The sequence below is a fragment of the Eretmochelys imbricata genome, chromosome 14 (assembly GCF_965152235.1).
Source record: "Eretmochelys imbricata isolate rEreImb1 chromosome 14, rEreImb1.hap1, whole genome shotgun sequence".
NCBI lineage: Eukaryota > Metazoa > Chordata > Testudines > Cheloniidae > Eretmochelys > Eretmochelys imbricata.
The window spans coordinates 13,864,584-13,888,618 of record NC_135585.1 but is presented as its reverse complement, the minus strand read 5'-3'; the positions used below and the strand labels follow the sequence as shown (position 1 = coordinate 13,888,618).

Here is a 24,035-nt window from a genome sequence, read left to right as displayed (position 1 = left end):
CTAGGGCTGGATAATCTATGCAGAGGACCCATCCCTATGTGTTGCTGCTTATCTGCCTCCTCCCTGAGGAGCTACACGGCGTCCTTTCCCCACCCCCCGGCAGAGCCTGATCCCGGGCACGACTCGCCAGCCCCTTTAAGGCCCTGGGTGGAGGGGGGAGGAATCACATGCATCCCTCTCCCTTTCCCCAATTCCCCCAGCGTGCTCGCGCCCGCCGCCGCTGTGCGTGCTCGCGCCCGCCGTCTGCAGGGCTGGCTGGCTGCTGGCTGGCCGGCGCGCTCCCGTCCGTGCCCCGCCGCTTGGAAGGAAGATGGTGGCGAGCGCCCGGCTGCAGAAGCTGGCCCGCCGCTACAAGCTGGCGATCGCCACCGCGCTGGCCATCCTGCTCATCCAGGGCCTGGTGGTGTGGAGCTTCAGCAGCCTGGAGGAGGACGACCACGGCGAGGTGAGGGAAGGGGTGGGGGGCTCGGCTGGGGCGGGAGGGCAGGGGAAGGGGGCGAAGCCTGGGGGAGCGGGGGCAGGGCAGATATGGGGTGGGAGGGGTGCATTCGGGGCGGGGTGGGGGGGAGTGTTGCTGTGGGTCTGGGCGAGGGGTGGGGTGTGACAGTACATTAGGCACTGGGGTGGCTGATGTGGGGGAGATGGTGCTTTGGGATCTGGGGCATCTGCTAGGGGGAAGAGAGCGCTCTAGGGTCTGGGTGGGGGGGCTGCAGCACATTAGGATCTAGAGCTAGCTGGCATGGGGTGATTGCATCAGGCTGCGGGAGGTTGGGTGTTACAGCACCAGGGTCTTGGTGGGTTGGGCGTTACAGTGCATTAGAGCCTGGGGGTGTCTGAGTTGGAAATGTCTAGTTCCCCCTGTATCCTGCTACTTTGCAGCACAGCGCCTCAGGGGCTGGGAGCGCTGATGTGGGGGGTTGACCGTGCATTAGGATCTGGGGTGACTAATATGGAAACTTGCTGCAGTGCATTAGGTCTTGGGGGCTAGATGGGGTGCTGCTGTGTATTAGGATCTGAGGGAGTGATATGGGGCAGGGGTGCTCTAGTGATTTAGGATAAGTGGGTGGGACCTGGCTTTGGGTAGGTAGAACTGAGAGTCTGGCGTAAGGGGTGTGTTAGGGTGCAATTACTGGAGGACATTACAGTAAGGTAAGACTCAGAAGGTCTGATCCAGAGAAATATTACTATATATTATGATATAGAGGATCAGATGTTGTGAGACTGTCAGAAATCAGGGCTTTGATGTAAGAGCAGGGCTGTTAATATACCATTAGTTGGAATCTTACATTTTCCAAGCAAGGGGGGAGTTCACCATGAATCTTGTTCTGCGAGGCTGATATGGGGAGGAATATTAGTATGTATCATGATGGTATCATAATACCTTGCAGTTATACGTTGCCTTTCATCTGAGATGTTCAAAGTGCTTTATGAATCCAAGTGAACTTCCCTCATCCCCTTTTTACATCTGGGGACACTGAGGCAAGGACAGGTGAAGTGGTTTGCCCAAGGTCACGTACTAAGCTGGTGGAGAATAGAAGCCAGTTCTCTGGACCAGACTGTCTCATCCTTCACATGAAGGTTTTGACCTCTGGGTCACTCATTCAGATGGGTCTGTTTATTACAAGAGTATGGATTATGTCTCTGCCTGTTGTATGTGGTCAAACCCAGATCAGGTCAGTTGTGACTAAATCCCATTTGTGTCAGACACCTGTGATTGAGTTGATGGTCTCAGTGTAGTTTCTCACAGCCAAGTGTCTGCCTGATAACTGAGCCCCTTGCTGGCCGTCTCATTTGGGAGGCCTAGAACTGTATGGGCCACAGAGACTTAACCAGCCTCTTCGCCGTTTAGATCTAAGGCTGAAGCATATCTGGGTCAACCTGAGAAAGTGCTTGCACTTGCTGTCTGTTGTTGTGTTCCTGTTCTACCGCTGATTAGAGGTTGTCTGTCCAGGCCTGTCAATCCGACACCTTTTACAAGTACTAAATTCACTGTGGGGAGGACCAATATACTATGATTTAGTGGTAAAATCTGGGATGGGGGAGATTTGAGGGAGGGCAGGCTGAAGAACTGTATAGTGCCCCAAGGACGAAGGGCGTGAGCTGGGGATCATGGGTGTATGCTGCGGTTGTATTACAGCATAGCGGCATTCTGGGGATAGCAGAAATTAGAAAGTTGTGATATCTGGGGGCACTAGGATTCCACCTTTTCTTTAGGGAATGGATTTTGTGCCTTTTCTGGTGCTTGGTGGGGTGGAAGTGGAGGGGAAGTTTTCCAGGAGTCCACAGTTTTTCATGGGACTAGCAAAGACGTGGTCAGCTGTCCTTGGGCACTGGGCAGAGATGCAGAAATGGTTGTAGGGTCTGCAATGGTACATGAGAGATGCATGGATCCAAGTATTTTTGGAAGGTAAGCATGGTCTACAGTTGTCACACTTCCAGCAGTCTAACTTGCAGCTGTGTGTGCCCTGTTGTGAGTGATGCTGGTTGATTTGATGGGTGGGTGGACAGGAAGTGAGACCCCTTCATGAGCTGCACCTACCATGCATTATTATCTCCATGTGCCAGAAAACCAAGTGGCTTCTGGAGCCTTATGTCCCAGAAAGACTTAATTGAAGCTATGGAATAAAAGTTAGTGAAAGAAAAATCTCCCATGCTACTAAGACATTGGGAGCCTTGCGAGGTGGGGAGCGGGAGAGATTGGGACAGAATTGGGGATTCTTGAGCTGCAGATTTGGCTCTGCCTTTTGGTCTTTTCTTAACTAGCTAATGCTTGTAAAGCACTCTGAGAACTCTCTAGTGTTAATAATATCCTGTGTCGGTCTGTCTTGTGCCTTTCTCTGGAAAGAAATGTTTAGTCTCCATTCCTTCCAGAAGCCTCTTCTCTTGGCTTTTATACTGGGTCAGAATTTACCTGATTCCTGAACATCCCTTCCCAAAATCAGACTGGGAAATTGGCAGGTTTTGCTGATGCCCAGGGTCGTCTTGTCTGGAGATGTGAGGTGTGGTTGGCTCATTGGTCTGGTGTGATGGACATTAGGGGACAGGTGATCTAGTTCAGGGGAAGCAAAAGCCGTCCTAAGCCTTTGCTCAAAACCTGAACCTGTTAGCAGGTTCCAGGGTAGTTCAGTTAACTTTTCTTAAAAAAAAGCTTTTCATTTCCACATGCCTCTGCACTTCCTGACCGTGGCTGGGACTGGAGGAGCCAGAATACCAGGTTTCAGAGTAACATCTGATGAATTGAGCTGTAGCTCACGAAAGCTTATGCTCAAATAAATTGGTTAGTCTCTAAGGTGCCACAAGTACTCCTTTTCTTTTTGAGAATACCAGGGTATTTCTGGCAAAGCTGAAAGCAACAGAAATCTTCCAGGAGATCCTGTGCTCCTAAGATTACCAGCCAATTTTTCAGACCTGAAGGGCTTGGAGAGTATGGGTTCTTCTAGTTGCTTAATCAATTAAAGCCTTTTCATTCTCCCAGTCCCTAATGAATGTTCTGTCCCAGTATTGCTGGCCCTGTCGACATCTGCCAGTGGTAGTTTGCTTTAGTCCTTAAAATGCCCTGGAGCATCGGAAGCTGTTTATTGCAGCAGCAAGAATCAGACTGTTTGCAGCCGAAGCCCGAATGTGAAGCAGCGTTCCCCCGCACCCCCCATGAGTCTGAGTTTACCCACTGTGCCATCTAGCTGCTCTCAAAGCAGCTGCTTATAGCTGTGGTTGTTCTGGCAGGAAGCTTCCCTTGATGTCTGTTTCCTCTCTCCTTCCTTCCCAGCTCTTTTTGCTCTGTTTTTCAGAGAAGGTGTCACGCAGATAACTCTAAATACAGGACATGGGGGAGGTCTCAGCCGGAGACTCAATATGCAAACAAGGTCGCTGGCTTTTACTGAATCTGTCTGTTCGGGGGTCCAGTACGGCCATCTTTACAGCTCGCTGACAGGGGTGCAGGTGTGAGTGGCTGTGTAGGGAAAAGGGAAGGAGAGCAGCCCGGCCAAGACATTCCCATAAAGAGTTTGCCCAGGGAGGGAAATAGCCCTAATCTCAAAGTGACTTACCCAAATGAGCCAACGCTGTGGCTGTTTGCTGTTTTCTGCTGGGGAGAACAAGAGGGCTGCGGCTCTTGTTGCTGATCCCAGGGATGCACTGTCAGCCAAGAGCTATAGCATAGGCACTCAGTGTTCAGTTCCTATCTATGTCCAAAAGCAACAAATAAGGCACAGCCCCTTAGTATGAAGGCCCCACATCACCCAGGGAGCCAGCAGACCCCTTCCCAGAGCTTTGTTACCCCTCTGGCTAGATGGCAGCTGCAGTTACTGTCTTCCTCACTTTTTCCAATCAGACCCAGAGTAAGGTTTTGTCATTGTTGCGCACCCTGAAATTGCAGTGCTCACGGAAGGTGCTGGGTTGACAGCTGTGGGCACTGAGGGGCTCTGTGCACACAGCAGGTACTGTACAGTGCTGAGAACAGCAGTGACAGCTTCCTCCAGGCCACCTGGCCTGCATTCCTCAACCCTGGGTAGGAACAACTGTAAACTGAAAAATGACAGGTTTCAGAGTAGCAGCTGTTTCAGTCTGTATCCCCAAAAAGAAAAGGAGGACTTGTGGCACCTTAGAGACTAACCAATTTATTGGAGCGTAAGCTTTTGTGAGCTACAGCTCACTTCATCCGATGCATTGGGTCATTCCAGATATTGAATCTATTTCCCCATGTTAAGTATCCTCACACCTTCTTGTGAACTGTCTAAATGGACCATCTTGATTATCGCTCCAAAAGTTTTTTTTTTCTCCTGCTGGTAATAGCTCATCTTAATTAATTAGCCTCTTACAGTTTGTATGGCAACTTCCACCTTGTGTGTGTGTGATGTATATACATCTTCTTACTATATGTTCCATTCTATGCATCCGATGAAGTGGGTTGTAGCCCACGAAAACTTATGCTCTAATAAATTTGTTAGTCTCTAAGGTGCCCCAAGTACTCCTTCTTTTTTTTTTTTTTTTTGGAAACTGAAAAGTTAGCTCAGCCTCCATAGCATGTGCAGTCCTTGGCTTCGAAGCACGGCCTAGCCACAAGGGATTGCAGAGATGACTGTCACGATGTGGGTATCTGTCTGCTAGGAACTGGGCCAAGACCACCTCCTTTCACATGGGCCACTGAACAGCCTGGGCTCCATGCAAATGAGAGGTTTAGAGATGAAAAGCCTTGTACTCTGTTCCCATTCCCTGGGCAGCTCCTTGTCACATTCCCAACCCACTGAGTATCTAACCCACTCAAGTATGTATCCTTCTATGGGCATCACGCAGCTTTCTGGATTATTATATTTACTTGGGATTCCTCCAAATTGCAATGCAGCTGAAGTATTGCTCTTAAAGTCACAGTCTGCCCTTGGATGCACATACACGTTTCCCCTAAAGTTAACTGGGGACTATGTGCATACAGGTCGACGGCAGGGTGGCCCCTTTAGGAGAGTTCAGGCCTGAATGTGTGGAAGGCTTGGGTAAGCCACAGAATATCGTTGTAAATGCGGAGGAGGAAATGTGATTTGGGAAAGGTCCATTATGTCTGATTCATTTATTTAATCTTCCCTCTTGGCTTGATAATCCTCAATCCAAATGGATCTAGGCTTTGACTAAACAAGGTGTTTGTCTCACACCCAGTACAGTGAGATCAGGAAAAAGCTCCATCTAAAATGTCCTTCTCTGTCAGTGCACTTGTAACAATCGCACAGATCTTCTCCGAAGAGCTTGCTTTTAAAGAGACACAGCAGAGCCCATTTTAGGCATAAGATTGAGGGGTTCAGAGTCGCATACATTAATGGGAATTGGGTTCTCAAATGTCCTTGGTAGCTTTGAAAAATGTCAGCATAGGATTTTAGTTCTGTAGTGGAAAAAAAAAACCCTCCCCTCCCGCCTTTGTATTTAATTCTTTCCCTGTAGTGGCTGCAACCCAAATGCAACGTCACAGGAGGCTTAAAAATGGACCAGTCCTGTTTTCATTGCCCAAACTGAAGGGAATGCACCAAATAAAATAAAAATGAACAGTTGGCATCAATGGTGAAAAGTAAATTAAATTTGAAATCGAACATTTCTTTAAACCATAATAATGTTCGTAATCCAGGGGAGGAAATGTGTTTACAAATGGTTTTCTAAGCTGACTGTTTTCCTCTAAATCTCAGAATGCAAAAGACCCTTTCTAGGAATATTTCTGCGTCAGCAGTTCTCATGACATATTTGTGAATGACCTGAAGAAACGCGGAGCAGAATTGAATTGCTCCCCTGCTCTGACCATATGCAAATTGTTCAGCCTCCAGAACCCCCAAGCTGTGGAACAGATGAGGAACATGGGTCTTGTGCAGGTTCTGGAATCTGGGGAGTTATCAGAGCAGGTGTGCCTAGGCTAGTAAATGTCTTTTGTGATGGATCTCCAATCCTCATCCAGTATTAGCTTGCCTCGTGGGGGTACGTATTTCAAAGCAGGCAGGCCCAGAAGCAGGAGGGGCAGAAGTCAGTTGTGCTACTGATATCAGGACTTGTGCAGACTGAAGAGCTGTAATTGTCTTATTATATTCCGGTAGTGTCTAGAGGCTTCAACTGAAATCAGGGCCCTGTTGTGCCAGGTGCTGAACGTACACACAGTAAGAGAGAATCCCAGCCCCAAAGATCTCACAATGCAAATAGGCTAGACAGACAAAGGGGAGCAGAGTGATTATCCCTTTTCCTGTTCCCCCAGGAACAGAGGATGATCAGAAGGGAATGAGACAAGGAAAAATCAATCCTTTGAAATACCAAGTTGAAACAAGATCTTGATTTCCTTAGTCATTTCGCCACTGCAGTATCTTTCTGTCGCTCTGGAGGAGGGGAGTTCCTTGTGGGCAGTTTCCATGCCACTCTGGATTTTGTAGGTGTTGTGTAGATAGCTTGGCAAGGGATGTGCTAGAAACGAGCCTGAGAGACTGTCCCTTTGTCAGCCTTTCGTCGTACCAGTCTCGCTGGTCGTGATCTACTACAGCACCAAGTGCTCTGCTCCTTCACACGCCAGCCTCACAGCATGTATGTTTGATGAGAAAGAAGTCTAGACCCAGAAGGTGTGTGTGGGGGGGGGATCCTAGGGAAATGACCTCCTGGCAGGGTACAGGAATTTTGGAGGGGGGGGGGCATAGACAAGGAGCTCATTCTGGGAACTGTGCCAAAAGTTCTGCAGAAGTTTTAAATACAGTTGAGTGACATGACTGGAGTAATCTCCTCCTTTTCACTTCCTGGCTGGGGTGGAAGGATCACTTCGGTATGGTGCAGTAATTAGGGACTGTTGGGCTCATTAACTGGCCCCTCGAGGAAGGACAGGGGCATTTCTTCTTATTTCTGCTATTGAGAAGGAGAGCTGGGCACGCTCTGTCAGCCGTGGGCCAGACCACAGGCTCCTTCTGGCAGGGAAGAATCCAACTGTAACTATGTGGTGGCATTTCATGAGCTCTGTGCTGAAAGCACAGGAGGAGGAGAGGAAGAAATGGGGGGAGCAGTGGACAGATGTCTCGGCAACATCTCCCCTCCCAGCCGTGTCACTGGAGCTCCAGTGTGCATGGTATGAAAAACAGCTCCATCCTGAAGGGCATAATCAGTCGGAAGGTGATATTCAGGGCCCGGGTGTGGGAGACTGAAGGGAGCATGGCTGGGAACAGAGATGGTTCCGTGGATGCTGCTGGGAGCTCAAATCTCAGAGTAAACAGAATGATTTTGCTCCTGATGCCTTGAAGGGGAAAAGGAAAATTCAAGCCAGTCTGGGCAAGAAGTTCTGAAATCTGCCCTGCACGCACTCCTCTGCCTTACCCTCATCCCAGCCAGTTCCAGGTGCGTCTCCTTCTCTGCTTGCTGGGTGTCAAGGCTTTCTCTGGCCTCCTGGAAGCAGAGCGCCAGCTCTAGAATGTGGAACACCTTTGCTCTTCGCTTGTCAGTCTCCTCCCGGACTCTCCGCTCCTGTGACACTTGTACAGAGAAAACAGGCTTTTAACTCTCTGAACAGATGGTCCTGCGTGGTGACTAATGAACTGTTATCTCTGCCTGTTCTGGGCTCTGTGATGCATGCTTGGAGTGGGAGATGGGGAAGTTTTAAACCTTCCTCGCGCTCGTCTTGCTGAAAGAGCATTGCCGACAGATGCATGTTAGAACTGACCCGTTGGTCAGCACCTCTGATCTTTTACTAGCCATGTGATCCCTGCGTGGCTGGGGAACAGTCTCGTTTCACTAACCAGCTCTCTGAATAAAGTGGTTTGTTGATACGAGTGAGACCTCAGGGCTTTACTTCAGCTGATTTAGGAACTGACGTTTGCATAGCCAGGTCTTGGAAGCTGCTTGGGTTTCCAAGCCCCCATCTTTGTGCCCCCCATCTCCCTTGGGTTGGCCCTTCTCAGCAGACTATGCCAAGTAAGGAAGCTGTTGAAGGATGCTGCTTGCATGAAGTAATTTGTTTGATCTCTCAACCTGGTGATGAACCAATGCATCAGCTCGGCAGTGCTCTTCCCACACATCAGCACACAACATGCCCTGTGTCTGTAGCTGCCCCACTGCATTCTGGGTCTCCTGAAGCATCTGTCCTGTTGCACCTAGCTCTGTGGATGGGAGATGCAGCGTTGGGGTAACTTTCAGATACAAAGCAAAGTCTTGTGGGGTCACACCGGGACTGGCGGAACTGGGACAGCTGCAGCGCTTCAGGCTGCCTGTCCGTGCCCTTATCAGCCAGACCTGAGCTCGTGACCTTACTCTGAGGTGTAATCAATACTTGCCAAATGCCAAGGCAGCTGCTGTTGTGGGTGGAGTTGAGGCATTGTCCAGGCACTGCAGACTTCGCGTGTGCCAGCCAAAAGGCTTCAGCAAAGCTCACTGGCCTATGGTAACCAAGGAAAGTGTGTCCAGTCGCTCCAGTTGTGACTCCTCTAGCACAGCAGAGCTCGATGGTGGACCCACTGATTCACCCGCTCTCTCTCTTGCTGTTACACCGGCAATCCATCATTTCCGTGGCACAGGAAGTATTACTAACAGACGTGTTTCCCCTGTCCGCATCCTGCACTGACATCCCTTTACCTTGCCCCACACCTGGCCCCTGGCCTTCAAATGTGGTACAGCCTATCGAGACCTAACGGCTCTTGCAGTAGGCAGCTGCTTTAGCATTCACCTGGGAATGGCCCTGCTGGATCAGCCCAGTGGACTGTCTTCTCTGGTGGCCGGTCTCTGACAGTGGCTAATATTGCAAAGCAGAGAGGCTGCCCAGCCCTCATGTCTTATCACCTGTTCTTACCATCAAACTTCACCGCCTCCAGGAGCGATTGCTTTCTCTCCCCAAGGCTAAATCATGTCTGCTAATCAGCCAGCATGGCAGAAATAACTCTGTGTAATTAACATCGCCCTTTACTCATCAGCTTGGCTCCTTGGGAAAGTTTGCTCTGGGGATTTTCAAAGCAGCTGGAGATCCCAGCTTACAAGCTAGCTTCGGTGAGCCAGCGCTCCTAAAGACAAGAAGTGCGGTTAAAGCACGTGGGTTCTAATCCAGCATGGACAAACTGTGTGACCTTAGACACAGAGATCAAGTAATTGGCCCACTAGCCCATTGGTAAAATAATAACCCTTTGCCAGGGCTTTGTACCTGGAGATCTCCAAGGACACACTGCACGTTAGTATTAGCTGCATGTAGACTCAGACTTTAAGGTCAGAAGGGACCATCATGATCATCTAGTGTGACCTGCACATCACAAGCCAAAGAACCTCACCCATCCACTCCTGTAACAGACTCCTAACCTCTGGAAGAGTTACTAAAGTCCCCAAATCATGATTTAAAGACTTCAAGTTACAGAGAATCCACCATTTACTCCAGTTCAAACCAGCAAGTGACCATGCCCCATGCTGCAGAGAATGGCAGAGGCCCTGAGGGGTTTTCGCCAGTCTGACCTGGGGGAAGATTTCTATGGTGATCAGCTAGACCCTGAGCATGTAGGTCAAAGCTACCATTCGGACACCTGGGAAAGAATTTTCTCTATAGTAGCTCAGAGCCCTCCCCATCTAGTGTCCAATCTCCGGCTGCTGGAGCTAGCAGTCACGGATGAGCCATATGCCATTGTAGGCAGGCTTGTGATACCATCCCCTCCATAAAGGTATCAATCTCAGTCTTGAAACAAGGTAGGCTTTTTGCCCCTGCTACTCCTCTGGGCAGGCTGTTCCAGAACTTCTCTTCTGATGGTTAGAAACCTTCATCTAATTTCATGTAAGAGATGAGGAAACTGAGTTGACTTGCCTGAGGCCCCCCCTGGAAGTCGTGGCAGTGTTTGTTAGGAACAAAATCCACGCCTGCTGGCTCAGAGTTCTGCACGCCTGCTTTGAGACCACAGTGTATTTATAGTGTGTCCACCACAGCAGTTCCTGGATGCCTGCCTTCCCTGGTCCTGTCTCCCTTCTGACGGGATTGTGAGGGATGTTTAATGTCTGTTCAGCACATGGAAAATGCAATTGCTATTTATGTGCAAAGCTGTGGTAGTGAGTACTCAGAGGGGAAGGGTAGGCCTGTGGTTTTGCACTCGACTGGGACCTGAGAGATCTGGGTTGTGTTCCTGCTTCTGCCACAGACTCCCTGTGTGATCCGGCTGAGCCTCCATTCCCCGTCTGTACAATGGGGATGATGATAATACTTCCTTTTGGCTAGCTGGATTGTAAGCTCTTGAGGGCAGGGACTGCCTCTCACTGGGGGCAGGTCTACACTACACACTTACTTTGGTATAACTGTATTGCTCAGGGGTGTGAAAAATCCACACCCCTGAGCGACATAGTCGTACCGACCTTCACCGCCTGTCTAGGCAGCGCTGTGTTGGCAGGAGAGCGTCTCCCGGGCGACACCGCTGCCGCCTCTCACAGAGTTGGAGTTACTAAGCCGACAGGGGAGCGCTCTCCCGTCAGCTCGGAGCGTCTTCGCCAGAAGTGCTGCAGTGGCAATACACGTTTGTCGTGAGGGCCTGCCCTGAGAGTGTGTACAGCGCCTTGCACAACGGGGCCCTCTAGGGGTATGTCTACACGGCACTGTAAAGCCACTTCTGTGGGACCTGCCCTTGTTAAATTGGTGCTTCCAAGCCCACGCTTGAGCATCCACACAGCGCTGTACACCTGGGCTTCCAGTTGCGGGACCCCGGGCTTCACAGCCTTGCTAAAGCATCCAGGCTGCACTACGCAGACCTTCCGACTCGGGCGTGCAGTTGGAGCTGCGTCCATGCTGCAAAATGACAGGGCTTGGACCCAGGTCTCAGCGCCACTCCCTGGATGGGTCCTAGGACCAGGTCCTGAGGACTTGCTGAGCTGAGTCAAACTGATTTGTATGTGGACGGTAGGGGGGTTCAGGCTCAAACCTGAGTCTGAGTAGACTCAGCATAGACATACCTTCATGTTCCCATGGCACCTCATAATTATAATAACGAGAACAGGAGAGGGGGTGTTGGGGCTCCGGAGTTCTGTTCCCCGTTCTGCCACTGACTTGCTTTGTGACCTCAGGCCAGTCACTTATCCTCTTTGGACTTGGCTGTACTAGAGCTTTATCTCAAGGTCAAGATTGTCTTCCCCCACCCCCACTCCCAACACAAACATCCCTCAGCTGTGTGGGGCTCATGGCAGAAGTCAGAAGCGGTGCCTCAGTTTCCCTGTGTATCAGTGGGGCTGCTCAGTATTCACCCCCTTGCAGGGGGGTGAGATAAGCGCATGTCTGCAGCATATGCTGGGGTGGAAGGCTCTGTAACAGGGTGAGCTGCTGCTAACAGTAAGGAGGCTGTTGCAAGAGATATGGTGATGCCCAAGTTAACGTTTTTCCCTCTGTTTTGTGTCCGATCAAACTTGGAGAAGGGACGGCAGAAAAAGGCCAGGCTGCCCGAAAACAGTGAAGGCTCCAAAGATTCAGACAGCTCAGCCGGTCGCCGGGGGAGCGCGAGCCGGAAGCATGGGCGGTGGAAGGGCCGCCCAGAAGGCCCTGGAGTGCTGGTGGCCAAGGTGGTGAGAGCCGTCACCACAAAACACAAACCTGGGCGAAGGCTCCCCGCCGCTCAGGACGACTCCGGCAGGAGGAACTGGACAGAGCTGCATGGGGATGCCCAGCTGGCCGTCTTCCAGCACGGCGACATAGGCAGCGTGGAGGGGGCTCCCCAGCCCACCGGGAACAGCTTCGCCCCCAAGTGTGAGATCACTGGCAAAGACGCCCTCTCGGCGCTAGCGAGAGCCAGCACCAAGCAGTGCCAGCAGGAGATAGCCAATGTGGTGTGCCTGCACCAGGCAGGGAATCTGATGCCCCACTCTGTGCCCCGGCACTGCCAGCTGTCAGGTGAGTCTCTCCGAGATTGCCAGTGAGCATCAGCAGAGCCCCCAAAGGTGGTAGGTAATCCAGTGCCAGCCTATTCGCCTAAGGAATCTCCCTCCTAAGCGAGGCTACTTTGTCTGGGTGGGTTCACTCACTACAAAGGAAAATCACAAATGCAGCCCACCGTGTTTCTGCCTTGTGCCCATCCACCCCCATTGTTAATGGAGAAGACTGTCCCATGGAGATTACACATCCCAGCAGGCCGTGTTGTACTTACTCAGCATCCTGGTCACGTTGGATGATGGCCCTCAGAGTCCTCACAGCCCACCTCCGGTAGTGGAGATAGGGGGTGATTGCAGCCTGCTCTTCTGGCAGATCAGGCCCTGGGGACTGTGGCAATCTGAATTTGCAGCCCTAGGTTGGGAAGACGGTAACACCGGGGCTGGGCAGTAAGGGAACTCTGTAGTCTGCAATAAGAGAACAGCTGGCAGAGGGGTCTTGAGCGATGGCCACTTCCCTTCCTCTCTCCCGCAGCGAGAGGGTGAGCTGAGCCCAGCTGCTGGCTCAGTGAGCAGCTGCTCTCTGTCCCCGCAGGGAAAGTCAGCCCCGTGATCCAGTGGGACGAGAGCAAGACACAGCAGGCCTCCGCGAGCAAGCCGGTGCGGGTCGCGTACATGCTGGTCGTTCACGGGAGGGCCGTCCGCCAGCTGAAGCGGCTCATCAAGGCTGTGTACCACAAACAGCACTACTTCTACATCCACGTCGACCAGGTAGGAGACGGGGAGGGGGGTTCGCTGCTGGAGGGGGCGGGTGGAGACGCTCGGGTGCAGCAGCTGTGCTGGCGATGGAGGACGTGCCTGAAGTTGGCAGGACGCAATTGTAACGACGCCCTTGCTCGGATGGGCTGCAGGGACTGAACCCTGGACCTTGGGCTCTGAAAGCAACAGCCTCTACTGCTGGAGTTAAGGGTCAGGCTGCTAGCTAGGGGGCAGAACAGACTTGGCTAAGCCTCTGTACATAGTGTAGCCAGTAAAGGGGGACAAAGAGCCCTGCTGTATAAGCAGGGGTCACACAAGGCGCCCCCAGGAGCACGCATGCTGCAGAGACATCCGCAGGTGAGCCCACGGCAGGGGTGAGTCTGGGTAGCACATGGGTGGCGGGGCAAAGGGGAACATTGGTGCAGGTGGGGTTGGGGAGGACAGGGCACTGGGGTGGGCACAGAAGGCTTCTGTGCTGAGTCGGGAGGGGAGGAAGGAAGGGGTGAGGGGCCTGTGTCGGTAACATGCTGGCCACGTCTGCGGGACACAGTGCCCTGGACCTTAAGGGAGAGGGAGGCCTGGCCATGTTCTCTTGCTCCTGGTCACTGTAAAGCAGACTCTTGTGGGCCGAGCCATTGCAGGCCCCTCGCTGGCTGGAGGAACGAGCTCAGCAAAGCAGCAGGGTAGGAACAACTTTGTGTGATGCAAATGAAGATTGGAACAAAGCGTGTGACCTGGGACGGGGGCTGTCAGACTCCTAGCACGGAGCCCGTCTAAACAGAGAGAGTGCCGCGCAGGCCCCTTCTCCGCTCCTAACTCCCCATGGGCCTACGATAGCTCCCCTGGGAAATGAATTCGTGGGAAATGTTCTTTCATCTGCCCTATCACGTCTGCCCCGGACCCTGGGATCCATTCCCCTCCCCCAGCCCATGCCAGGGGGCTGGATCCATTCCTCCCGCCATGTTCCCCACCCCCATCTGTGGCGTGGGGGCTGGATCCATTCCTCCCCCTGTGTTCCCCCCCATCGGTGCCAGAGGGACTGGATCCATTTCCCCGTCCCTCCTACCTGCCTTGGGAAGGCAGTGATCTGTTCCCTGCCTCTCTCACAGCTGACCCTCCATGCTCTGCTCTCCTCCCAGAGATCTGGCTGCCTGTCCTCACCAAACTCCCCTTGGGTGTCCTGTCAGCTTGGAGGTTTCCACTCCGACAGGAGACATTCCACCCCACTCTCCCGAGCTAGCCTGGGGCAGGCTTCCCTCCCCAAATCCCCCGGCCCTTTGCTCTCCAATGAGCCCTCCCTCCGTGGAGAAGAAGCCCACCAAGGGACTCTCCCCCTCCCCAATCCTGGAGAGGAAATGAGCATTTGCCAGGGCTGGGGAGAGGAACCAGAATGAGAAAAGTCCAATCAACATGCAAAATACTAGGCCAGCGGTGAAACACCGACCCCGCCCTGCCATCCCTTGTAAACCACAAATGAGCTGAGCGGCTCAGCTCTTAGCACTGAGATGGGAGGTGAGAACTCCTGGTGCTGCAGGGGGGTTATTGCAGCATCCTCACCTTCCTTTCTGGGCGACCCCAGCGGGCTGTCAGACCTGTCCTAGCTTCCCAGTCAGTTGTCTGTGCCCTGAGTCCAAGCTCCACCGTGAGACTTCTCCAAGCGCTGGTCCTGCTTCTGATCATGGGGCTGAGGTTTGGAGCCGACCCAAACGTCGCAGCTGATTAGAGCGTGCCCGGGGGAGTAGGAGGCAGGGCTCAGTGGCCCAGCACAGAGACTTGTCATGAGGGCAGATTGGGAGGCCCATGGCACCAGCCATAAGAGACTGAAGTACCAAGCAGGCAAAATTGGTCTAATGGTTAGAGCAGGAGACCAGGAGTCAGGACTCCTGAGTTCTATACCTGCCTCTGCTGCTGGTTCGCTGTGAGACCTCGGGCAAGTCGCTTAGTCTCTGTGTGCCTCAGTTTCCCCATCTGTACAATGGGGCAGTAATACCAGCTTTGGTGACGTGCTCAGATTCTCAGAAGCACCGAGCAGCTCTGGTGGAAGTCAGCGGGAGCTTTAGACCGCCCCCCCCCCCCCCCCAGCACCTGAGCGAATCAGACCCCACGTAACTAGGCAGTACAGTGCAGAGTCCCAGTGTTGCTGGGTGCCAGTGCTCTGGAAAGCCCAGTTCCTGAGCTGCAGCCTCCGCTCTTGCAGCGCTCCAACTACCTGCACCGCGAGGCCCTGGAGCTGGCCCAGCAGTACCCCAACATCCGGGTCACGCCCTGGCGCATGGTCACCATCTGGGGCGGCGCCAGCTTGCTGAAGATGTACCTGCGCAGCATGAAGGACCTGCTGGAGATCACGGACTGGCCCTGGGACTACTTCATCAACCTGAGCGCCACTGACTACCCAACCAGGTCAGCCGGGGAAGGGAGGGTTCCTGGGGTCGGGGGAAGAGAGCCAGGAGGGAAGGAGCCATGGAGCAGGAGCTGGAATCTCTGCACCCGGCCTGGTGTCTCCCCCCCCCGGGTAGACACTGGAGATCCCCACTGCCGCATGGGAGGGGGAAAAGAGGAGAGAGCTAAGGGGCAATGAGGGGTGGAAATGGAACCCACGCGCCCGAGAAGGGTTTTGGGGAGCCCTGTCTGTACTGACCCCGTCAGCTGGTGAACGAGAAGCCATGTGGGGTGTGGGAGGCCCATTGGCAACAGTGGGCAGCGTGCGGCTGGGGGATGGGGCAGTGCAGCTTTGCTCTAGCCCCAGGCCTGATCCCATCTCTGCAGAAGAGCAGAGTGTCTGGCTGGGAATCATAGAATCATAGAATATCCAGGTTGGAAGGGACCTCAGGAGGTCATCTAGTCCAACCCCCTGCTCAAAGCAGGACCGATCCCTGAGGGCAATACCTTTGCTGGGAGTCTCTAGGGTGAATCAGTTCATCCTCCTCTGTCCCTTGCCCTGTGAGTGCTGCACGGGGGAGAAGCATCTGGTGGCTTTGCAAATCGCAGCCTCTCCGTGTAAGCATTTAGCCCTGGCAGCTGCAGCTCGCACTCCAGCGCCGCTAACGTGCTCTCCTTCGTATCACTGTTCCCTGCAGGACCAACGAGGAGCTGGTGACGTTCCTGTCCAAATACCGAGATAAGAACTTCCTGAAGTCTCACGGCCGAGACAACGCCAGGTAACCCGTGTGTGGGGGCAGAGTGGCGCTTGGCACTGGGGTTGGGATAGAGATCGGCAGGGGGGTGAACTCTGAGAAGACGTGGGCACTGGGCCAATTATACCAAGCAGCTGAAAGAACAAGGCCTACCTCCATCCGTCCCTGTAACAGCAGTACAAACAATGAGCCAGGTCAGCCACCATGTAAATCGGCGTTGGCTGTAATGGAGCTCCCCTGAGTCACGCCAGCCGAGGATCTGCCCTTGGCCTTGTCGCCGCACACTGGGAAATGCCCCCGCTCCTGATAGCGAGGTGACCTCTCGGCAGTCGGGAATGTGTGTTCCTCTAGAGACCACGCACTGTTGACCCCGCCCTGTCCCTACGCAGGTTCATTAAGAAGCAGGGCCTGGACCGCCTCTTCCACGAGTGCGACTCCCACATGTGGCGGCTGGGCGAGCGGCAGATCCCGGAGGGCATCGTGGTGGACGGTGGCTCGGACTGGTTCGCGCTGACACGGAGTTTTGTGGAGTACGTGGTCTACACGGAGGACCAGCTGGTGTCCCAGCTGCGGCAGTTCTACACCTACACGCTTCTGCCCGCCGAGGTGGGTGGGCGGGGAGGTTCCCCGGGGCGGGGGGCTCGGAGCTGGCTTCCCAGGAGTCTCTCCCGTTTTGAATCGTGTTCCTCCTTTTGGGGAAGTTATCCTGCCTTGGGGCCTGATCCTGTTCTCATTGATGTCGAAGCTCCCAGCGGCTTTGATGGCAGCAGGATAAAGCCCTTGAACTGTTTCCCATTCACGTCCTGTCATTTGAAGATCCTTTTGAGTGTGGACGAGGCTGTGTGTGTGTGTGTGAGAGAGACTGACTGGAAGAGGGGCGTGGAACAGGGTGTGTGGTGGGCATGGGGGCGTGGAAGTTGCGGAGACCTTGCCAAGCACAGCTGGAAATCCCCTGCATTCCCCCATTGCTAAGCTCACCCCTGGCGTGCTGGGCCCTGGCGGAAGTGAAATAGGCCCCAAGCCCTCTGGCTCTTACCGGTGGCAGGCTCGCAGGCTCCACAGCCGACCCATCTCGGTTACCTGTGTTAGGTGCTTCCAGCCCCTGCTCAGCGGCTCTCACAGTGCTGAGGATCTTGATGCCTTTTCGCACAGAAGCTTGAATGCAGAGCCACCCCAGCCAGACCAGTGACCACGTAGCTGCCGTCAGAAGGTTCCACGTTTCTCTCTCCTAACGATGTCTCAGAAGCAACGAACTGCCCCCAGAGCCGCAGCTGCTTTGTGTTTTGGTTTCCCTGCCTGCCCACACCACACACACAGCCTGGGCCCCAGCTCTGCCTTTCCCTGTTCCACCAGCCCCAGGAATAAAGGCCCTGCAAGGGGAGCTCCTGCACAGAGGTTGCTGGGGATAATCCTTGAGGTTTACTGGACTGGAGCTTTGCTGGCTCCGCAGGGCGGACGGGAGCCAAGGCCGTGTGCGTCCGTGACGCGCCGTACAGGGTCTGATGCCCCAGGTCCCGCACCTGTGGAGCCATCGAGACCTTTGTAAAGGGGGTGTGAAGTGCTGCCCTTCTGCCTTGGTAGCACTTCCCTCCTGCTTTGCATGGGTACCCATGGCTGCACAGCGTGTGGGGCAGGGGAGTCGGGCCCACAGCAAGCAGACGTGCTGAATAAGAAAGTGCCTTTGTTTTTTCCACTCCCTTTTTTAAACTCTATCCACCTTCCATCAGTTGCAAAGACCCCTGGATACGAGCCACTGGGAGGCATGATGGTCTGTTTCGGGGGAGTGTGTTGGGAATCTGTATGGAGTGAGTGTAGAACAGCCCGCCCCCTGGATCCGTTATGAGAGGGGGACAGCTGGGAATCCCAGGGGTTTGCAGACAGGAAACATTAGGGGCTTTTGTCCCATTTAAACCCACAGAGTTCTGTCTGTTTAAACAGCTGATGCCTGAAGTCTCCTCCGGCTGGGATAAGGCACAAAGGGGTGGGCTGGAGGTGTGTGTTTGGGAAGGGGGGGATGGGACTATCAGTGATCTCCATCATCTGGGTTTGCTGCATCTCTGGTGGGTTTTGCCCTTTTCTCTGTCTGTGCAGTCCTTTTTCCACACCATCCTGGAGAACAGCCATGCCTGTGAGACTCTTGTCGACAACAACCTCCGGGTGACAAACTGGAACCGCAAGCTGGGCTGTAAGTGCCAATATAAACACATAGTCGACTGGTGTGGGTGCTCCCCAAATGACTTCAAACCCCAGGACTTCCTGCGGCTACAGGTGAAAATGACACCCTCCCTCCCCTCTCCTTTCTCTCCCCTAACACCCTCCCCTTTCTTTAGTCCTACAAGCGGTTCCCTTCCCAGTCCTAGATTTCCTGCCCCCCCCCCACCCCACCCCGCACTCTCCTCCAAACAGCAGCTCATCTTTCCTTCCCCCACAGGCTTTGGTTAAGCAAAAATATCTTTTAAAACCTTAATTGTTCTTAGGAGAAATGTTATTCAATGTGGTGCTGATCTGTCTCTTTTGCAAACGTGAGGCTGACCAGGGCAAGTCAGAGATCTTCTGAAGAAATGCACACAGTCCTCCCAAATGCAGTTAATCTCTGCTAACCATGCACTAAGATCCTGGCTCTGTGCTATCGAAGGTCCTGATCCAGCCATCTGAGCCATGCAGGCAGAATTTTGTACCCAGGCAGAGCCCCATTAGGGCTCTGTGAGGAGTTCATCTGTGGACTCCTAAGTTGCAGGGCTAAGTGATTGGAAATAAGGCCTGTCAGTAGCAGGCTTCTCCAGGAGATACCATCAAATTGCAAATATTTCTGGAAAACAAACTGATCTGCCTTAAGAGCAGTGTTTTCATTGATAACGGTGGGAAGAATTTTAATCAATCTAATTCATGATTTACGCCGTTGGCTCTTTGCTTTCTCTTGGCTTGCGCAGTAGAAATAGACTGGCTGCGTTTCCTGCTGTTTGTCAGCCTCGAGTCCATTTCTCTGTCGCTCTAGCCATTGCCAATGCTGTCGGGAACACCTGTCTTTTTTCAGCAACTCTCCAGACCCACATTCTTTGCCAGGAAGTTTGAGTCGACGGTGAATCAGGAAGTTCTGGAGATCTTGGACTCTCACCTCTACGGTAACTACCCACCCAACACGCCAGCCCTCAAGGCCTATTGGGAGAACATCTATGATCGTGTGGACAGGCTGAGCGGGCTCAGTGATCTCATCCTGACTGTGTACACATCCTTCTCCAGGCTAGGGCTGCAGAAAATGACCTCATCCCAGATGCAGAAGGCAGAGAGAAACTGCAGGTAGGAGACCCTGAGATCCCGGATCTGGGCTCTGAGCAGTAGGGCCGCCTTTCAGCACTGTGGGATTGTGAGCGTGTCAATGGTCCCTTCTCTCTAGATTTGAGCTCCATGGCTTCCCATCCAGCGTGCACCTGTATTTCTACGACGACCGTTTCCAGGGTTACTTGGTGATGCAGGAGGTGCAGAACTCTGGGATGGGGCAGGTGGAGTCTCTGGAGATGTGGATGATGCCACGAGGGGCTCTGAAGCTGGCAGGTCATGGAGGACAAACTAACCGGCTACAGAATCTGGAGGTAGGACACCTACGCGCTCCCCTCTCCAGCCTTGGTCATCCCTCTCCCTTCCATTGCCACCAAACCCTCCAGCTCCCCCATTCTCCCGCCCACAAACTTCGCCTACCTTGGATTTATCTTAATGTTTAAACCAAGATTGGGTGTTTTTTCTGAAAGTTCTGCCCTAGGGATTGTTCAGGGGCGTTCCCTGGCCTGTGTTATACTGGAGGTCAGACTAGATGATGACAGTGGACCCTTCTGACCTTGGAATGTGTAACTGTTAACAACAAGTGGGGCAGGGGATCAGCTGGAGATGGCCTCTTTATAAAGTCGTAAGCCCTGGCCCAGCCATTTGGTCTCTGATCTGGGAGCGTCTCGCTGGACGGGAACGAAGGCGAAAGACTCCAGTGTGGAAATACTGAGCCAGGGAGTGGGAAACGGCTGCTTGGGCAGGAGTGGGGTCTGAAGCCCCCTTGGGAAGGGGCTAGGGCTATTGCTGCCCAGCTTTGTGAGTTTGTAGCTGATTGGCAGCTTTGTTGCAGTGTCTAATGCAATTGTGTGTCTCTGGCTCCTCTAAGGCAGGCAGGGAGTGTGGATGGGACAGCGCGGTGCAGGGATAGGTGTGGGTTTCCTGTTGGGGTCTCTACCCGAGCAGAAGGGAGGGCACAGGAGACTGGGATGTGGCACCCGAAACCCGTTGGCAGTGCCGTCCCACAGTCATGCTCTCCACCAAGGGAAATGCCCTGAGGTGGGGTGTCTGAGGCAACACACCCTATTTACTGAGGGGCTGGGCTGGCAGCCACAACTGCTGTGAGCTTGGCTGCTTTCTCTGAGTGTTTGAGCTCCTTCCGGCATCTGAGGCCCAGCCCAGGCCGGCGGGGGAGAGACTGTGTTGCCTTCTCCTGCCAGTCTGGTGGAACACGTTCTCTGGAGTGTGATGTAAGAACAGAGGTGGCTGATGCTTCCTCATGCGCTGGCTGACTGTGGCCTGGTGCCACCCCATCCTGACTTCACTCTTCCTTTCTCCCCTTGCAGGTGGGCACAGAGTGGGATCCCAAGGAGAGGATCTTCCGGAATTTCGGGGGCCTGATTGGGCCTTTCGATGAGCCAGTGGCCATGCAGAGATGGTCCCGGGGGCCCAACCTCACTGCCACCGTGGTTTGGATCGACCCCACCTATGTCATCGCCACGTCCTACGACATCACTGTGGATGCGGAAGCGGAGTTCACACAGTACAAGCCCCCTCTCAACCGGCCCCTGCGCCCTGGTGTCTGGACCATCCGCCTCCTCCAGTTTTGGGAGCCCCTCGGAGAGAACCAGTTCCTGGTGGTGCCTCAGACCTTCAACCGCAAACAGCCTATCGGGAAAGGTAAGGGGAGGGGCTGCCTCCTGCTGGACACATCCTACGCCTAGTCAATCCAGCCCAGCCCAGGCTTCCTCAGGCTCCGTCTACAGCAGGGAGGGAGGCTCAGTCTCCGTGGCCTGTGGGACCCTTGTCCTCTGCTGAGACCAGCAACAAAGAGGGGTCAGTTGTACCTGGTGGCTTTTCCTTCACCACTGAAAACCACCAAACCTGTTCCATACCGGGCCACCGAGCAGCCATTGGTGGGCTGATCTGCGTCAGGATCTTTGGGGTTGGTCTACACAGCAAGCCATGGTGTGACTCTACAGTGTGCCATCTTGCCGTGCACAAATGTCCCATGTGGATGCTGCTCCAGTGCAGTGAAAGCCCCGGAGGGCGGGTTGGGGTGCTGCGGGGTTCTTCAGACCTGTCACGGCACTGCCCACCTGGGACGTTACTGCGCAGCAAGCTGGCGCACGGTAGATTCACACCCTGGCTTGCCGTGCGGTACCTCGCCTTGTAGATGTGATCTGAGCCCACGACCTTGTGACAGAGCCTTCGCCACCTGTCACTGGGGAAATCTCGAGCCCTACTCTCGGCTGCTGCAAATGGGAGAGACTCCCCTGACATCAGTAGAGCTGCATCCATTTAGGCCAGGTTTGGCCCTGAGAATCCACATTGGCGTGAGCTAGCTTTAGACCTGCAGCTAAGGCTGCCTGGGAAATTGTCCATCCCAACCGAAAATGTCGTTTCTGTGAAAAGTTCTTACCTGGGAAATTTTGGGTTTTGGGGTGGGGGGGCAAACCTCCCCCCGTCCTGACCAGCTCTCCACGCAGCCACGGCCCAGCCAGTTGTTGAGGAAATGACCAACAAGCATCGTGCAACAGCCAACTGCAAATGCGAGCCAGAGAACTCTGCCATGTGAGCTGTGGCTTCCTCTCACTGTTAATGTGGAGCATTGGCCCATGGAGACCACAGGTCCCAGCATGCCATGCTCCATCCTGTTCTGAGCATCCTGGCCTAACCTGTTTCCCTATTTCTCGCATCCCCCTGTGATCGATCTGTGTGTGTCCAGCAGGGGTGGTCTCTGCTCCAATTGGGTGTGGCATGTTAAGAAACGGGCTGGTGAGCGCCTCTCCACTGTGTTCAAGGGGCATGGTGGGAGGTTTGGGGACTGGGTCTGCCTGTCTCTCAATCACCTCTCCCTCTGTGTTTTTGCCCAGATGACAGCAACTGGTTACATGGAGGTCCCCCCCGCAATGAGTATATGGAACAGAGCTTCCAGGGGCTGGGTGGGATTTTGAACCTGCCGCGCTCGGATGAGGTGGAGAAGGAGGCTCTGCAGAACGCGCAGCTGACGGGCAAGGCCCTGGAGGACTGGACAGACAGCAGCATCGGCAGCTTCTGGTCGGTGGCGGATCTCTGCGTGAGCAGCCCCTCCAGCTGCTCCTCCTTGGACTTGTGCAGCAAAACGTCCTGGAGTTCGCTTTCCCCAGACCCCAAATCAGAACTGGGGGCCATCAAACCTGACGGGCGACTGAGGTAGCAGGGGCAACCTGGGGCAGATAAAACGGAACAAGGGAGCGTCCCCCACGGCAAATGTGGGGGAGGGAAGCACACACGCCCCCAGGGGGGATTCTCTTGACTGTCATCCCGTCAGATGGCACCTTATTCACTCGGGGAAGAAAGAGAGGAACCTTCGGGCTGCGGAAAAACTTTCCTGTTTCATTTTGGGGGGAGGTGCTGGAACAGGAGTCCCACCCACCTCTCCCAGGAATGGGCACTGAGTGGCCGAAGAGAGCATGCGGAAGCGCCCATCGTCCGGGCACATGGAGGGCGCTGGCCTATGGGAGGAGCGGCGTATTTATTGAATCCATGCAGGTGTGACTCGGGTGTTTGGGGGGAGCCCAGCTGATCTGCCAGCTCTGGGTTACCCTCGGCATGCCCCCTGCCCTGCCCCTCCCCGTCCGTGGCTGAATTTCTGCAGGATCAGGACTCCTGCTGCTGATCTTCCACATTCCTGAGCAATTGCTGGCAGAGGACTCTGGGGACAAGGGTATGTGGGGAGCACCAGAGGCAGGGGCTGTCCTGCCCGTATTCTTAGACGAGCTGCTGCTGGCTTGATGCCTGCATCTCATCCCCCTCCACCCTATCCCCTTAGTTTGTATTTTTATAAATATATAGATAAATATATATGAAGCAAAGTGCAATAGAGACAAAGGCCCTCGTTGGCCAGGGAATCTGTGACTCATCTCCCCTTCGCTGTAATGTACTTTGTTCTTTTGGTGGCTTGGGGGGGGGCGGGGGGGGGAGGGGATTATTTCCTTGTGGTGGCTGCTGGGAATCAAACCTTGCCGTCCCTGGATGAAGTCGGTTCCCCTCTCGCTCGCCACAGGGCACTTCGTCAGTCGGGTTCTCTGTAGCAGCCGAGTGCCAAGGCTCCCTGGAGTGGGGCTGCTAACTGTGCCAAACGTTCGCACCTGCAGGTGATTCTCGTGTGATGGCTGGAGCTTGGGAAGGGGGAAGCGAAGCCCCTGGGCTCAAAGTCACTCCTCTAGTGGCTGGAGTCTGAGAGGTCCCCAGTGACTCCACTGGCTTAGAGAGAGGCCTAGCAGGGGCTGCTTGGGTGGATGAATTAAGCCTCTCACCCCCATAAAGTGTCTGCCCTGCCCCAGACGGGTGTTCAGTGCTGTATCCATTTAGCCCACTCGCTGGGTTCGGTGTGAATTTCCTTCCCCTGAGTTGGCAGAAACCCACAGCCTCTCCCCATACCTGCCGTGGCTTCCACCACGAAAAGCCCTGGGTTAGGCCAGCTTTGCCTAACCCCCTCCCACCCGTTCGAGCCTGACTAAAGTAGAGTGCTATTTCCCCTTCTTCCATAGGGACTAGAGACTTCAGAAGCTGCCCAGACACTATGGGGATGGGGGCCTT

The 24,035-nt window shown here is 54.0% G+C and overlaps 1 protein-coding gene across 2 annotated transcripts; it reads left to right on the top strand.

Moving 5' to 3' along the window:
• Window positions 1–310: 310 nt before the first annotated feature.
• On the top strand, window positions 311–23,346 carry XYLT2 (xylosyltransferase 2). Of its 2 annotated transcripts, none has more exons than XM_077833122.1 (11): window positions 311–445; window positions 11,854–12,325; window positions 12,896–13,071; window positions 15,257–15,459; window positions 16,137–16,217; window positions 16,583–16,799; window positions 18,285–18,461; window positions 19,228–19,490; window positions 19,588–19,783; window positions 20,798–21,131; window positions 22,328–23,346. In XM_077833122.1, the coding sequence occupies exons 1-11, from the start codon at window positions 311–313 to the stop codon at window positions 22,648–22,650; spliced, it is 2,577 nt and encodes an 858-aa protein (XP_077689248.1). In that variant the 3' UTR covers window positions 22,651–23,346. The 2 variants fall into 2 exon arrangements, with proteins under 2 accessions (XP_077689248.1, XP_077689247.1); XM_077833121.1 differs by having other exon boundaries at window positions 11,851–12,325.
• Window positions 23,347–24,035: the final 689 nt, after the last annotated feature.